This window comes from Bubalus kerabau, chromosome 10, assembly GCF_029407905.1.
Source record: "Bubalus kerabau isolate K-KA32 ecotype Philippines breed swamp buffalo chromosome 10, PCC_UOA_SB_1v2, whole genome shotgun sequence".
In the NCBI taxonomy this organism is placed as follows: Eukaryota; Metazoa; Chordata; class Mammalia; order Artiodactyla; family Bovidae; genus Bubalus; species Bubalus kerabau.
This window is the reverse complement of record NC_073633.1, coordinates 26,026,742-26,041,591: the sequence shown is the minus strand read 5'-3', so window position 1 is coordinate 26,041,591 and position 14,850 is coordinate 26,026,742. Positions and strand designations below refer to the sequence as shown.

The 14,850-nt window shown below is 52.5% G+C and overlaps 1 protein-coding gene and 1 long non-coding RNA gene across 3 annotated transcripts; one reads left to right on the top strand and one right to left on the bottom strand.

The window, feature by feature from the left end:
- Positions 1 to 1,325: 1,325 nt before the first annotated feature.
- LOC129621072 (uncharacterized) lies at positions 1,326 to 7,257 on the top strand. The gene is made up of 3 exons (XR_008699002.1): positions 1,326 to 1,491; positions 3,189 to 3,258; positions 7,124 to 7,257. It is a non-coding gene; the product is annotated as an uncharacterized LOC129621072 (long non-coding RNA).
- On the bottom strand, positions 2,852 to 13,362 carry AJUBA (ajuba LIM protein). 2 transcript variants are annotated; one of them, XR_008699001.1, is made up of 9 exons: positions 11,980 to 13,362; positions 9,114 to 9,215; positions 7,380 to 7,447; positions 7,196 to 7,258; positions 6,368 to 6,498; positions 6,233 to 6,284; positions 5,343 to 5,411; positions 4,301 to 4,897; positions 2,852 to 3,735 (listed from the first exon to the last, which is right to left on the bottom strand). XR_008699001.1 is itself a non-coding variant. In XM_055537073.1 (8 exons), the coding sequence occupies exons 1-8, from the start codon at positions 13,013 to 13,015 to the stop codon at positions 4,772 to 4,774; spliced, it is 1,647 nt and encodes a 548-aa protein (XP_055393048.1). In that variant the 5' UTR covers positions 13,016 to 13,362; the 3' UTR covers positions 2,852 to 4,771. The 2 variants fall into 2 exon arrangements, 1 of the variants encoding a protein (XP_055393048.1); XM_055537073.1 differs by having other exon boundaries at positions 2,852 to 4,897.
- Positions 13,363 to 14,850: the final 1,488 nt, after the last annotated feature.

Sequence of the window (14,850 nt, the reverse complement as noted above, 5' to 3'; positions counted from 1 at the left end):
CATGTATGGATCTGAGAGCTGGACCATAAAGAAGGCTGAGCACTGAAGAATTGATGCTTTTGAACTGTGGTGTTGGAGAAGACTCTTGAGAGTCCCTCAGACTGCAAGGAGATCAAATCAATCAATTCTAAAGGAAGTCCTGAATATTCATAGGAAGGACTGATGCTGATGCTGAAGCTGAAGCTCCAATACTTTGGACACCTGATGTGAAGAGCTGACTCATTAGAAAAGACGCTGATGCTGGGAAAGATTGAAGGAAGAAAGAGAAGAGGACGACAGAGGATGAGATAGTTGGATGGCATCACGGACTTGATGGACATGAGTTTGAGCAAGCTCTGAGAGTTGGGGATGGACAGGGAAGCCTACCGTGCTGTGGTCCATGGGGTCATGAAGAGTGGGACATGACTAAGTGATTGAACTGAACTGAACTGAATCTATGCATCCCAGGAACAGTCTGCTCAGATTCTCCAGGTCAAACCCTAGGACCTCCTTCCCAACCAAGGCCAAGTGTGGATACCAAGGGCCCTACACAAGCAGTTGGCACAGCAGAGGCTCAGTCTTAGGTCTTCCTTGCTGCAAGGGAGGAGAAGATGGAGAGAACTGAGATTGGTTATACTCTTGTCCTTCTTGTAGTGTCTTGCCTTTAGGCTTCTGAATGCCCCTAGGTCAGCTCTGGGGTATGGGTCCTTCTAAAAAAAAACACAAAATAAAAATGCTTTAGCTCACTACTTTTTCCCAATTCTTTTCTCTCAGTCCTGTAAGTCTCCTTCCCCTCTTTTTGTTCCCTTCCATATAGGTGCAGTCTCAGAAACCTCATCCAACTAGCTTTCTGTACCCAGTAACAGCTATTAGGTCCACCTTGACTGAAGACGTAATCAAGAGATAAATGGAGCCTTACCATTTCCGTGGCCTTGAGCACTCCAGGTGGAAGGGGGAAGCAGCCAAGTCTCTAAGGAGTCAGGGAGAGACCCTCCCCCGGGCTGCCTTATTCACAAACCACATTTGGGCCTGTAGCAAATAGGGTTGGCCAGCCAGAGCACATAGCTCAAGCATGCTATGAAAGCCTGACCCCTGTCCGTGACTCTCATCTAAAGAGACACAAAATGGATTCATAATTCTTCCTTTTCTCCTCTCCGCCTCTCAGACCTAGTGGCTGTTGATGAAAATCAGGTGGTGGATTGGCCAAACAAGGTCCACCTGTTGCTGTGTTCTTGGCGGCATCCCATGAACCTTTCAGCACCAACAGGAAATAGCAAACAGAACTACTAAAGATGAGCCATCGCCCCGTGAACAGGAAGAAGGGAAGCTCTTAACATGTGGGCTATGCTTGGAGCTTGCCAGTGATGCCATGGGGCAGCTGGAGCTGCTCTTATGCCATGGTCTGCCTTCCCTGGGCCCGTCTTCATCAGACCTTACCACTTTTCCTCAGAAAGGAGGGAGAAAGTGGCCCCTGTGGCAAAGACAGAATCTTGGGGACCCCCACAAACAGGGGTAGGACATATAAGCACAGACCTGGAAAGGAATCAGCCAGTCAGTGATGGAGGTCAAGATTCCCAAGAGTAAATGAACTGAAGGAGTTCAAGTCTGGTGCTCTGTGACAACCTAGAGGGGTGGGATGGGGTGAGAGGTGGGAGGGAGGTTCAAGGAGGGGGCGTATGTATTATACCTATGGCTGATTCATATTGATGTATGGCAGAAACCAACACAATATTGTAAAGCAATTATCCTCCAATTAAAAAAGAAAAAAAAAAAAAAACTGAAGGGATGGAGGTAAGGCTACACATGCTTGTCTGGATTTCCCAGGCCTGGAGTACCCTGATGAGAAATTTTCCCGGTCACAGAATCTTTGTATTCTTATTTAATAACAGTAGTTCGGAAGAAGCAATTCCAGCTGTGCTGTGCTGTGCGCTTAGTTGCTTAGTTGTGTCTGACTCTTTGCGACCCCATGGACTGTGTAGCCCGCCAGGTTCCTCTGTCCATGGAATTCTCCAGGCAATACTGGAGAGAGTTGCCATGCCCTCCTCCAGGGGATCTTCCCAACCCAGGTATCAAACCTAGGTCTCAACCCACATTACAAGTGGATTCTTTACCATCTGAGCCACCACGGAGGCCCAATCCCACCTGTAGAACAAGTAATTTCAGAACATCTATCCCACCAAAAACAAAGTGCGTTTCCTCCCTTTCTGGCACTCTGGTGTGAATCTCTTCCACTCGCTCAGAAGCGTCTATTATGCAATTCCCAGGTTGGCTGGCAAAGTCATTAGAATCATCCCTAAATGTGAGTTATTTCCAATATGAAACTAAGTGGCATAGAATGAAGACTAAGGATCAAAGGTTATCAGATTAATTTGCCTAAAACCAATTTGCCTAGAGTCTCAAATATTTATCAAATCTGCAGCATTTCAAAAGAATTTAGCAGATTCACTCTCACTTTATGATTTATAAAATAGCTTTCATGTATATTTATTAAACTTTAATTTTCACAAAATTGATGTCTTTGCAAGCCTTCACTGAATAATTGTGAAAGTTGATCATATTTATTGCCACAAAAAAAACGCATTTTAAAAAGGAAACTTGCACAGTCAACAATATTGGACCAAACTAAAGAATAAAACTTATTAATAAAAAATATTTAATACCAGTCATTGATGACAAAAGTTTCTCTCTCTTTACAAATGCCAACTGGTATAAATTTTTAAACTATGGAACAAACAATTTACTATATTATTATTTTGATTGCCTGTAGTTTTAAAAATCAATCTGACAAACAAAAAATCAATCTGACAAGAAGTTTATGCTTTAAAAAAAGTAAGTAAATACCATCTAATTTGCCAAAGTGCAACCAGCGATATTTAACCTGTTACCTCAGGAGCCAAATGTGGAAACCTGAGTTAGTACAGGATTTCGTATTTAGTCTGGTAAACGGTTTTGTTTTACGTGTGGTGAACACTTTGTCCTGTTGCCATTAGCCCTCTGCCTCCTTGTTCTGGGTAGGCCAGAAATCACAGCCCTCAGCAGGCTTTTCATCTTATTTATCAACCTCTCGAGAGAGTGCTTGATTCCACCTCTATTAATTGTCATTAGTTTCACATGCTGTTCTAAAGAACTCCCTTCCATATGCAATTGGGGCCATGTGAATAGGAAATTGAGAAATATCTGATATTTCCCCTTACTTTGTCATAATCCAGAGCAACCATCGTTTGACCAGTAAAGCAACACAGCATGTGCAGCAGCTAGACACACGGACTTTAGAGTCAGGTGAGTCCACTGAGTGTGAATGCTGGTCCCCTCACTTCCAAACTGCTGGTACTGGGGAAAGTCACCTAAGCTCGTGAAGACTCAGGATGCAAGTATAAACCGCAAAGAAAACCAGCATCTTTCTTCACCCTTTCACTTTCTATCGCTGTTGTCTGTACAACCTTTGTTAGTCAACTGAATAGGCCACATGCTTGTTTGTTGAGAATGTACTGATTGGCCTTTTAATAGAACGAATGTAGTAGACAGACCTAGGCATCAAAATCATATTGAGTTGTATTTTTCAAGGCATATAATTTGGAAAAGAATATTGGATTAAGAAACACAAAAAATGATACACGAAATGTTTGTACCAATTATATTTATTGCTGGAAACTTTATACTTAAAAAAAAAAAAAGTTTGGGATGTCCCTGGTGGTCCAGTGGTTAAGACTCTGAGCTTCCAATGCAGGGGGCATGGGTCTGATCCTCGTGGGGGAACTAATCCCACATGCCACATGGTGTGGTCAAAAAATTAAAAAAAAAAAAAAAAAAATTTGTTTAATGTTTGAAAAGTAGGTTAACATAGAAAAAGATATTATCCACAAAGGTAAGAAGCAATCCAATCATTTACAAAGTGCTGCAAATCTGATAAATTTATGTTGCTGATAACTCAAGAGTACTCTTAGATAAAAAGATAAAAATCTGAAATACCCAAGAACAGAACAGAACAACGAAATGGCTATAAAAATACCCAAAAGAGAACTGTTTTTGGCAACCTGGTCATTAAGAGAAATGAACTTTAAGTAAACTTTCAGTGAATTGATTAAGAGGTCTAGCCAAACATTAGAACCAAGAGTTTTGCCTCTCTGGCTCCCAGAACCTCAGAGCTTGGGAGCTGCAATGGATAATCCTGGTTCCCTCTAAGAGGCAGCAGATCCAGAGAGATGAGCTACTTCTAATGAACCAAGTGTAACAGTCACTAAGGAGAGAGAGTGTGTGTGCACACAAATGTATATTAGATACACAGACCAGAATCAGACCTTTAGAAAGTATTGGAACCCACCTGTATGTGCCTGTCACATGCTACAGCGCAGTCTGCACACATGGAACGAAGGCCAGTCACCCCTACCATGGCAACTAGAGGGCTCCTCCTCCACATCCATTTGGAATGTCTTTTTTTCTAAGAAAAAAATTATGTTTGGCTGTGCCAGGTCTTAACTGCGGCACACGTGATCTTTGATCATCACTGTGGCACATGGGATCTTTAGTTGCAACACGCAGGATCTTCAGCTGTGGGATCCAGTTCGCTGACCAGGGCTCGAACCCAGGCCCCCTGCGAGTCTTAGCCACTGGACCACTAGGGAAGTCCCCCATTTGGAATGTCTTGATCTTTGGGTCTCTGGCCGTTGGGGCCCTCCCTAGGGGACTCTCCTGCCAGGCCTGCAGTGCCTTTCTTGCCTTGGCTGGCCTCAGAGGGGCCCACTGGCCAGAGGAATTTGTCAGTGGTGGTGTTGGCAGCAGTAGTGACTACATCTCAGATATAATTGGCAGGGGGCTGCCGGGCACTGAGCCTCTGCATGTGACAGCCGTGGCAGAGCAAGTGCCCATCTAGAGGGAAGCAGCAGCAGCCTTCCTCATCACTCAGCTGCATCCGGCAGTCCTAGGAAAGAAAGACACCTAGTTCAACTCAGCCCGGGCACCCTGAACATTTGGGGAGTCTGCCTTGTGCAGCACTGAACTCCCAGTGACTGGAAGAAAGCGGGTGGGGTTGGAGGGGATGAACACCCAGAGAAACCTGGGGAAATACCGCAGCTGAACACCAGGTGTCGCTGCTACAGCAGAAATAATGAGACAGGATCCCATTTCCAGCTGTTACCAGGAGTACCTAGTTTTAGGAGTCTTGACTCTAGTGACGCCTGATTTAGAAAGGACTAAATGACCAGGCCCAGAGAGAGTGGCTGAAGGGCGAGAAAGAGACTAGAGATGGGTCAGAGCACCTTCCTGGTTTCCCACGGCCTATACCTCTCCTACAGACAACGACAGTTTTCAGACTTCACTCCCCCAGCCCCATTTCAGCTCTGGGTGCCCCAGCCCCCGACACTGACCTCGCAGTGGTAGCATTCAAAGTGATAATCTCGGTCCATGGATATCACCCTCACGATGTCCTCACAGCCCTGAAATAATGCACACCCCCGTGGGCATGAAAGCAGCTTGACAACCCCAGCTTCGCCCTCCCCACCTGGCCCCCTCCAAACGAAAGATCACACAGAGGCCTCCAGATCCTCTCTGCCTCCATCTGTAGCTTTTTCCTCTTTTGGCTGCACTACTGGGCACATTGAACTTCTCCAACCAGGGATCTATTGCACCTGAGCCCCTTGCAGTGGAAGCTCAGATTCCACTGGACCATCAAGGACATCATCCTTCTGTAGCTTTGAGATGGCCTTTGCAAACCCTATGGGAACTTTCCCCTTCCCCGTCCTTGGCGCCGCCTCCAGAAGGGCAGTGTCCCCTCTTGGAGCCTCCCCTCTGTCTGGGGGCTCAGGCCTTACAGAGGGAAGGGGCATGCAGCATAAGTAAGTTAAGCCGGGGACGAGGAGACCCTGCAGGGTCTGGGTCCTCACAGGCTTTTGGCATTTTTCCCACGGCACACACAGTGTAAATCATGTCTGACCCCTTCCTAGCAGCCCTGAGGATTCTTCCCCACCTTTTCCCGGCCCCTACATCTGGGAGCTGATGACCTTGACTTCAGAGAAAGTCTCCTTCTCTGGACTGGGAGAAAAGAGATGAAGCCTGGGCCCAGCGAGGCTGTCGGACAAGTCCAGGCCCGGATGTTGGGGTCAGGGTGATGACCCAGAGAGCAGAGTCACACGGGAATCTTCGAGGAGTGCATTCCTCAGCACCACCGCCTCCCATGAGAGGCCAGGCAGCCGGTCCCCAGTCCCTCCCCAGAGGCGGCAGCCCTGGCTGCCCTGTAGGAGAACCCAGACACACTGACCTCTGAGGGGAGGATGGGTTGGCCACAGGCTGCGCACTTAGGAGCGTAGCTTCTGTAAGGGAGAAGACAGAGGTGAGCCGAGGTAGGGGGCTCCCTGAGCAGGGTTCCATACCGCAGCCCGAGGGCCAGACTCACTTGTGGTAGTCAGTGACACAGTACACCTGGTTGGAGAAGTCCACGGTAAAGGGAATGCCGTCCAGGCATTTGTTGCAAACGATGCATCGGAAGCAGCCGGGGTGGTAGGACTTTCCCATTGCCTGGAGGATCTGGTTCATGGGGTGGGCGGAGAATCAGTCTCTGCTCTTCAGCTACTGATGAGGCTCCCTGCTGCTCCCCTAACCTCATCCAAGCCTCTGCTCTCCTCCCTCCGCTGTGGAATCCAGGAGGACCAAGCAGTCTTAAAAATGGATGCAGAAACCCTGAAAAATGTCTTAGGGAGCATCCAGGCCAGTGTTTCTCAGCCTTGGCTGCATATCAGGATCACACAGGGAGGATTTTAAGCCCATCCGTGCCTGGGTCCCACCCAGAAGTATTCACCACAGTCTCTGGAGATGACCCAGCCCTGGTATTTTCTTCTGTTCTTCCCAGGTGATCTACTAGGCTGCCAGGGCGGGGAACCACCAGCCAAACCAACTCCTCCTTACAGAAAAGAAAACTGAGCTTCAACTGATCTCAGCCAGTAGCAGAAAGAGGATTAAGACTCAGGACCCCACACTCCAGGCTCAGGCGGAGGGCGGGGCTGTGCCTGCAGAGTTAGGGAGGGGCTAGATGGCAGGCTGAGCAGTCCAGACTTGATCCCACAAGCAAAGAGAAGCCACTATAAACAGTTGTTTGGGCAAAGAATGGGATGCAAGTGATTGCTGATGGGTTTCTCCCCCAACTTTTTCTCAGGATCCATTTAGTTCCTGATTCCGCCCCTCGGCCCAGCAGCCTCACAGTCTCAGCTGAAGACACTTCGCTTACCTTCTCCAAAATCAAGTGACCACAGACACAGCACTTCTCAGCTGCCTCCTGGAACCCTGAAAACTGGGAAGAGAAGACCAAGGGAGGGCATTACAGGCTGAGAACAACCTGAGTAGTGGAACCCCAGCCGGCTACAGAGCAAGGCGTGGGAGCCAATTCCAGACCCAGGGGACCTCTCACTCACCAGATAGTCTTCCTCACAGTACACAGAGCCATTGACGCTGTAGAAAGCCTTGCAGCGCAAAGTTCGTCCTAGAAGCAGCAGAGAAGACGCTGGAGTCTCTCGGTGGTCCAGGCACAGGGCATCCCCATGGCGGGGTCACTGCTCTCTGATGTTTCATGATTCACTTTTTTTTTTTTCATGATTCACTTAAACCTGGACTTTAGCGCTTGTCCTCCTAACTGCTGTCTGCCCCACTTCCCCACACAAATACCCCATCTGATGCAATTCCCATTTGCTTTGGTCTCATTCCTGCCAATTCCCCACTCCTTTGCTACTACTTCTCCAGCTCCCGCCTCCTCACCAGTTTTCTATGGCCCTGCTATACACGAATGCCTTCTTTCCCAGTGTCTGGGCTTGCTCAGGGAGCCACCTGGGAGAGCAGAGCCCACCACAGGTTGGGGACAAGGTTCAGGGGCTCTGAACAAGATGCCATACGATGTGTTCAAACGCAATCACACTGTCATGGACTCTGCCCTCTGGGACCTTTCAACCCAGAAGCCTCCACACAGCTCTCCTCTGAGCCCTGTCTCCCAGGGATAAGCTCGGTGGAGGTCAGGACATACTGGAACTACCACTGGGGACAAAGTGCTTTGTTTGGGAGCAAAGTTGGTCCCCTTTCCTGCCACACTAGACTGTTTCCCCAATTTTAGAGGAACCCAGAGTCTCTGGGGTCAGAAGCAGCCCAGGATCTTCTGCAAGCAGACAAGGCAGGACGATTCCCCATGAAACCAACACCCAGGAACTGCTCCAGGGTGTCTAAATTATCAGGGATCAGGAGGAATGAGACCAGGGCGGAGAATGGGCAAGTTGCCCATATCAGCCCTCCTCTCATCAAAATCTCCACTTCCAGCTCTCCCCAGTGGTTCAGAAAAGTTGATTTAGAAACTTGTGAGACACAAGGGAGTAGAAGGAGGGAAACAGACATTCCCAGAAGAGGCTCTATAAACAGAAGGACAAATAGACAGATGAACCTAAAGGGAGCCAGGCAGAGGCTGGGAGTGGCGCGGAAAGAAAAGCTGAGTGCTGGAGTCAGACAGGCATAGATAGGAGATTAAAAGGTTCAGCAAAGGAATCAGAGTGGGTAAGGGCGGGGGTTGGGGGTGGTAATGAGGGAGGTGAGGGAAGGGCTGGGGAGTTGAAGCCACTGGGAGCACCCCCCTCCAGGCGGGCCTCCTGAGCTAACAGCAGCGGGCATTCCTGGAGCGTGATGTCATCAGCTTGGCATGGCCTGGTGGCCTGCACTCCAGCGAGGTGGCTGAACTCTGACCAGCCAAGAGAAAACCCCCCCTCTCCGCCCCCCACAGCTCCCCACTCCCCCAGCCCACCCCACCCTTCCCACATTCCAGTCTTTCACTGTCGCCCCAGGCAACTCGGGCTGCCCAAGACCAAGCCCCACCAAGGAGAGGCCAGAGGGCTGGGAGGGAGTCCAGACTGGGCAAGCAGGAAGGCAGAAGAAAGGAGGAACAGAGCAAAGGAAACAGGCTGAAGAGACGGAGCGCTGACTCTGGCTAGAAAGCTGACCCGGCGTGCGGCGGGAGAGCCAGGTAGCGCACAGAGTAGGGGAGCAGGAAAGAAGGCGAAGGCCAGGCCAGTAAATGCAGAGGCACAGCTCTGCTTTCCCTGGGCACTCATGCGTGTGTCCGCGCTCGAGGCCTCGGGCCTTGTCCAGAAGGTCTCTCTGGGGGCCGCACTCACCACAGGAGCAGCAGACAAAGCACTGGGTGTGATAGAGGCTGTCCAAAGCCTGACAGGCGTTGCTCTGCCCGTAGATGCCTTTGTTGCACTTGATACACGTGCCTGAGAGGAGAGAACAGCTTGTCAGCATCACATCCCACGCCCCCCTCTCAAACCCAGGCAGTCGCCATCTTTCCTGATGGCAGAAGACCACCAGCCACAACCTCCGTTTGATGGGCTCCATTCTGGGAAGAACGAGTAAATGGGATGCAGCCAGGGCTTGGCTGGACAGACTCACTCTTGTTGACTGATTAATCAACAGACATTATCTGAACATCCATTTAGCGCCAAGCAAGAACACTGTGCCCAACACTGTGGAAAACTGGAGAAAGTCAAAGGTCTCCGGCTTTCAGACGCTGGTTTCTGTGGGGGAGAAAAGACTAAAAAGGCAAGGTCTGATCCCTGGGGCACTGTGTAGACAGAGATGCAAGTCCATAAGGGCCCAGCAGCAGCCTGGAAAAAATGTCCTAGTGAAAGGAGGCCAGGCCCAGAAAGCCTCTCCAGGACCTCAGTTTCCCCATCTGTAAAATGAACTGCTGTTCAGTTACAGAAAGAGCTCTGCTCCATACCTCTAAGCCTCCAAAGATGGTGAGAAAGATGTGGCTCAGCCGAGGGCCCTGTGGAGACAGGACCATGTGAGTGTGACTCCTCTGGGTAGGTGGCTGCTTAGAATGCAGGGTGTGTTCCAAGGATTGAGGGTTGCAGAGGAAGAGGGGGGAAGGGTGGCAGAACCCCTAATGTCTCCCTGTCATCTTCTATAATAGAAGAAACAAAGCTGAACTGCTCTTCCCCAACATCTCTCCTAAGATACATAACACTAGGCTCTGGCACCCGCCTTTCCTGGGTGTGTTCTTCCCTCCTTCCACTCCCCAATTCCAGGCCCATGAGTGAGGGCCAGGGCTTGTCTTTGGGGAGCAGATCCCAACCGGCCCGCCTCACCCCTCGCTCTGCCCCACCTCTCCCCCTCGGCACACTGCCACACTCCTTGCCTGTTGGGGCCCATCCCAATCTTTGCCCAGGGGCTTGGGAGCCCGTGCAGCAGCTGCAGCAACTGATGGGCCCAGGCCTGCCCTGCTCCCACCCACCCTCTGGCAGCTGGGCAAGGCTGGAGCCAAGGAAGAGGGCCCCTACTAGGCACAGGAGTGGGAGGGTAGAGTTAGGTTGGGGGTTCTGTCAAGAGGAGGCAACCTGACCCCTAGGGAGAGAGGCCCCTCCCCACCCACCCTCCTCAGGGAGGGGAGCTCTACCCCCCAAGAGCATCGTGCCAGGGGGCCCTATTAGAGCCACTTTTGGGGGAAGCATTGGACATTATGGGAAGATGAGAACCAATTGCTCAGGCATGTCCGACTCACCACCTCTAACCTAGCACATCCACCTCTAAGTTCTTCCTGCCATTTTTACAGCACTCTCTCCCAGCAACTTTCCTCCTTTTGGTTCTGATGGCTTAGCTGAGGAGACCACCCATCAGCGGGTCTCCTGGCCTCAAAAGGAAACTGCTAAAAGGTTCCCTTGACTAAAGGGTTATCTGCTCTGGGTTTTCTCAGGTGGGGGCAAACAGGGAATGATTAGAGTTGAACTAAGCAGGGCCCTTTCAGCCTTTAGCCCCTGCTACTTCTGAACCTCCTCCCAGTCTTCCTTCCCTGGCTGGGTTCCTCTCCCTATTTACATTTCTAGCCAGAGTTCTAGAGCTTGGGGTCTACCGCAGGAACATGGATGGTAAGAGGTGAGAAGGCGCTGCGAACACTGAACAGGCTCACAGACCTGGGTGTGAGCCCTCCACTTCTTTCTGTACTTCCTATCGCAACCAGATCCGCATTTTTTTAATACAGTGAAGTGGTGTCTGTGGGTCTTGGCTAAAAGATCATTCAAGACCGCAATACCCTCCCTAAGCTGAGACGTACAATAGTTAATATTTCTTGAAGTTAACTGCGTCGGAAGAGGGGCAGAGACCAGATTTCTTTAGCAACAGAAAACTAAGGATTCTGAGCAGGTTATGACCAAAACTGATGGCCAGGTTATTTCTGGCAGTTACACACAGTCCTCATCCATCCAGGGCCATCCAGGGGTGATGCCGTCCCGGGTGGTCAAGGCTGCTGTCCTAACTTCCGGATGATGGGAAAAATAGAAGCTGACTCCACTGGGTCTGGACTTAAATGCCCACGCACGCACGGAGCCAGCAGGACTGGGGCCAGCCAGCAGCAGGGTCCCTGCTTTCCGTCCAGGGCTTTCTTCCTCCCCCCAGGCTCCATTTCCCCGACAGCGGCCACAGCTCCGCGCGTGTTAGGAAGCAGCTCCCCCACCCCCTGCACCCCACCTCCGCCCAGCGTAGCGCGGCTGGCCCCGCCCGCGGGCACCTGGAGCGCCCGGGCAGGAGCCGGCACGCACGCTGCTCGCCCGCCCCGCCCCCCCACCCTCGCATTCCCCGAATTCCTGCGGGCGGAGCCTGGGCCCGGGTGGGGGCGCGGAGCGCAGGAGCCTGCAGGGGCACGGCCGTCGAGGGGGGAACATGAAGCGGGATGCTCTCACCGCCTCATTTGCCCCCCAGCCCCCGCAAGGCCTCCTACCGCGAAAACACCCAGGCTCTAAAGCCTGAGGAACTGGGATTCACGAGATCATCGGGGCGGAGGTGGGGAGGGGGAAGCGGTGAATTTAACAGGAATAAGATGCCCGTGGTCCATTTGAAACCCACTGGGTGTGGGAAATTCCTCTTGCTTCTTTCCTAGCCCCGCGTCTCTGCCTCCGACTTCCCAGCGTCAGCCGTCGGGGCAACAGGCAACAGAATGAAGCGACCTGTCCTTTCCCGACCCTAACCACTTCTCTCACTCACCAAAGTAGTCCTCTCTGGACTCTGGCTCCCGTATCCGGGCCCGGGCGGCCTCTGGAACAAACGCACCCGGCGGCTCCTCGAGACCCGACGCCTCAATCCCCGCGGATTCTCCGCGGACGCCGGCTTCTCGCCCACCTGTGCCCACCGTCAGGCGCAGCAATGCTGTTAGTTCATCCTGGTATCGGGCGCCCGCGGCGCAGTCCCCGTAGCCAGTCACCGAGTGTCGCCCAGGTTGCGCCCCTCTTCTCTCCAAGGGCCCTGTCGCTCCCACCCCGGCCCCGGCTAGAGCTCCCGGGCTGCCCAGGGCCGGGGGATACGAGTGGCGACTTTCCTGGCAGCCGAACCCCGAGGGCCGATGAGCGCACAGTCGGTCCAGGGCAGCGTGGAGCTCGGGGTAGGCGGACGGCACCCCTCCAGAGGAATAGCCCGCCGGAACCCCGGTCAGGGGTGGGCCAAACAGGCATGGCCCGGCAGGCAGAGGGCTGCCGTGGCGCTGGTCGTAGCCCATGCTGATGCCGCTGGTACGGTTGCTGCAGGGTCGGCTACCTCCGGCTCCACCAGCCCCCGCCCCGTCCAGCAGCAGACTGCCCCGGGGACTGGACGGCTTGCTTGCGTCGCTGGCTGAGCTACTGGCGAAACTGGAGCGGGGGCTTAGGGCTGGGGCCGTGGTCTCCAGCCGAAAGTCGGGGGGCAACGACTGAGGTAGAGGCAAGGCCCGGGAGGGAGGCGGTCCCCCCGGAAAGGAGCCTTCGTAGCGCGGAACCTCAAAGGAGCCGCGCGGGTTCCGCTCAGCGTCCAAGGGGCCTTGCTCCCGGGCTGGCTCCAACGGCTCATCCCCAGGTCCCCCAGCAGCTCCACGGGGCCCTGATTTCCTTGGTCCCCCCAGCCCACTCAGGCGTCCCTTGCCCGGCCCGGGGGTCCCATCAGACCCAGACCGGCTAGATTCACCCTTTCTGCGGCCGAACTTCGCGCTGCCGGAGTCCGAGAGTCTTAACTTCTCCAGCAGGCGACTGGCTTTCTCCCCTAAACGCTCCATGCCCTCGGGTCTGGGGCGTCCAGCCCCCTCCCCGCCCGGCACCCTGCAGCGTCTCGGCGGCCGCTTCTCTTTCCCTGCGGCCGGACTCCGGATCCCGAGGGGCACAGGATAGGCACAGGGGTTTAGCGGGCGGTCCGGATGCCCGGCGCCAAGAATCCCGCAGCATCCCCCAGCGAGAGGGGTTTCGTCCCCCCGCGCATCAGGGGTTAAGCGGGGCTTAGAAGGGCCTACGGCCGCGGCTGTCCCGTCCGCAGGTCTATCTGTTCACGCGTAGACTCGCCCGGCAGCCCCCACTCTCTCCGGCCCCCGCCCCCCTCGCTCACACTCAGCACCGACTCAACTTCTCTCCCAAACTTTTGTCTGCCTGGCCGGATCTACTTTCCTGGAGGGCGGAGCGCCGAACGCGAGAGGAACAGGGGTGTCGGCGCAGGAATCCAGTGCACCGGTAAGGGGTAGGGGGGGCGGGTGCTGATGCTAAGTGTCCCAGAGCTGGAGATCCGCCGACTGGAGGCGAAAGGAGGGCGGGGGGCAGTTTAGGCAGTTGCTACTACATCACTCAAGAATTAGGACAGGAAAAAGTGGGGGAGGGGAGGGGAACTCTTTGTTCGCAGTTGGAATGCGCGGAGGGGCACGGTGGAATGTCGCGATGCGAGAGCGGGCGACGCGAGGCTTGTTCTGCGCAAACACCGTGACTTTGTTCCTAGTGTGGGGACTGTGGGAGAGATGAGCAGAGGCTGATACAGAAGTACTGTCGTGAGATAGAGAGAGGGAAGAAAGGCAGATACATAGAGAGGTTCAGAGACGCGAGACGCGCAAGAGCCAGGAAAGCGAGGAAGCTTATATAGAGAGGTGGTGGAAGACAGGTATGGAGAGGAGAGAACGACCAAAGGGGATCGTGAGTGGTGCGGGGATCGAAGGCTGGATAGACCTAGAAGGTGACAAATTCGCGCAAATCCAGGGAGAATGAGAGAAAAACAGATAAGCTGAGATAAAAAGACAACTCTCTGAACCTAGAGCTCTGTAATGGGTGGGAGTGAGCTTTAGTGTGTGAAAAAGGAGAGGAAAAGGCTGGGGACTAATCTCCACCTTCAGGGTAGGACAGATAGGAGAGACAGACACCCCCTGGTGTTGGGAAATGAGATTTTTAGCAAATATAGCAACTGACGGGATAGAAGGCCTGGTTTGAGGGTTAGCAAACACCCTTGGTTGACCCATAGGAGACTGTTGATCAAGAGTAAGTACTAACCTAAGAGGAAGAAGGGAAAAAAAAGTCATTTAGAGGCGATAGCAAGTGAAAATGATCAAGGTGGAAAAGGAAAAGAAGCTGATCTTGGAGGTTCAAGAATAAGGAAAAGAGGAAGCCATGGCTAAAGCTGAATGCACCTAATTAAATATCAGCCAACTGATTTTGCCCAGACTAGCACATGGGGCGTGGGGGAGGGGAACGGAGAAAGAAATGACTCCTTTGTATTTAGATAGTAAATTAGTATGAAAATGATATGCAAACAAATCATGCATATATTTTCATCTCAACATTTTGAACACCTTTTATAATCTTAGTGTAGCCTTAGGGAATGAAGAAAGAAAGGAGGTTAATATCTTTGGGGGAATCAATTTGGCACAAACTATTAGGCTTCTTTGTTGTAGCTGTACTGTTCTCTCTGACCTCATCTCTCTGGAAAAGCAGCCTGTTTCCCAGATCAGGCCTACAGCTTTTCTCTGATCCAGAGGAGAGTTTACTCTCAGACTGGAAGCATGGAGAAGGAAAGCATTAGTAAGAGAGCTATCAGGTTGCATCTAGAACCTGCTGTGAGCTACGTCTTCAGGATCAACCA

What these genes read in the sequence shown, in the direction of transcription:
- AJUBA (XM_055537073.1), bottom strand. Translation starts at nt 13,015, where the DNA reads ATGGAGCGTTTAGGGGAGAAAGCCAGTCGCCTGCTGGAGAAGTTAAGA. An exon ending in CTTTGTCTGCTGCTCCTGTG is followed by an intron (nt 7,448 to 9,113) that starts GTGAGTGCGGCC and finishes TGCTGCTTCTAG; the next exon opens with GACGAACTTTGCGCTGCAAG. An exon ending in TTGAATGCTACCACTGCGAG is followed by an intron (nt 4,898 to 5,342) that starts GTCAGTGTCGGG and finishes TTTCTTTCCTAG; the next exon opens with GACTGCCGGATGCAGCTGAG.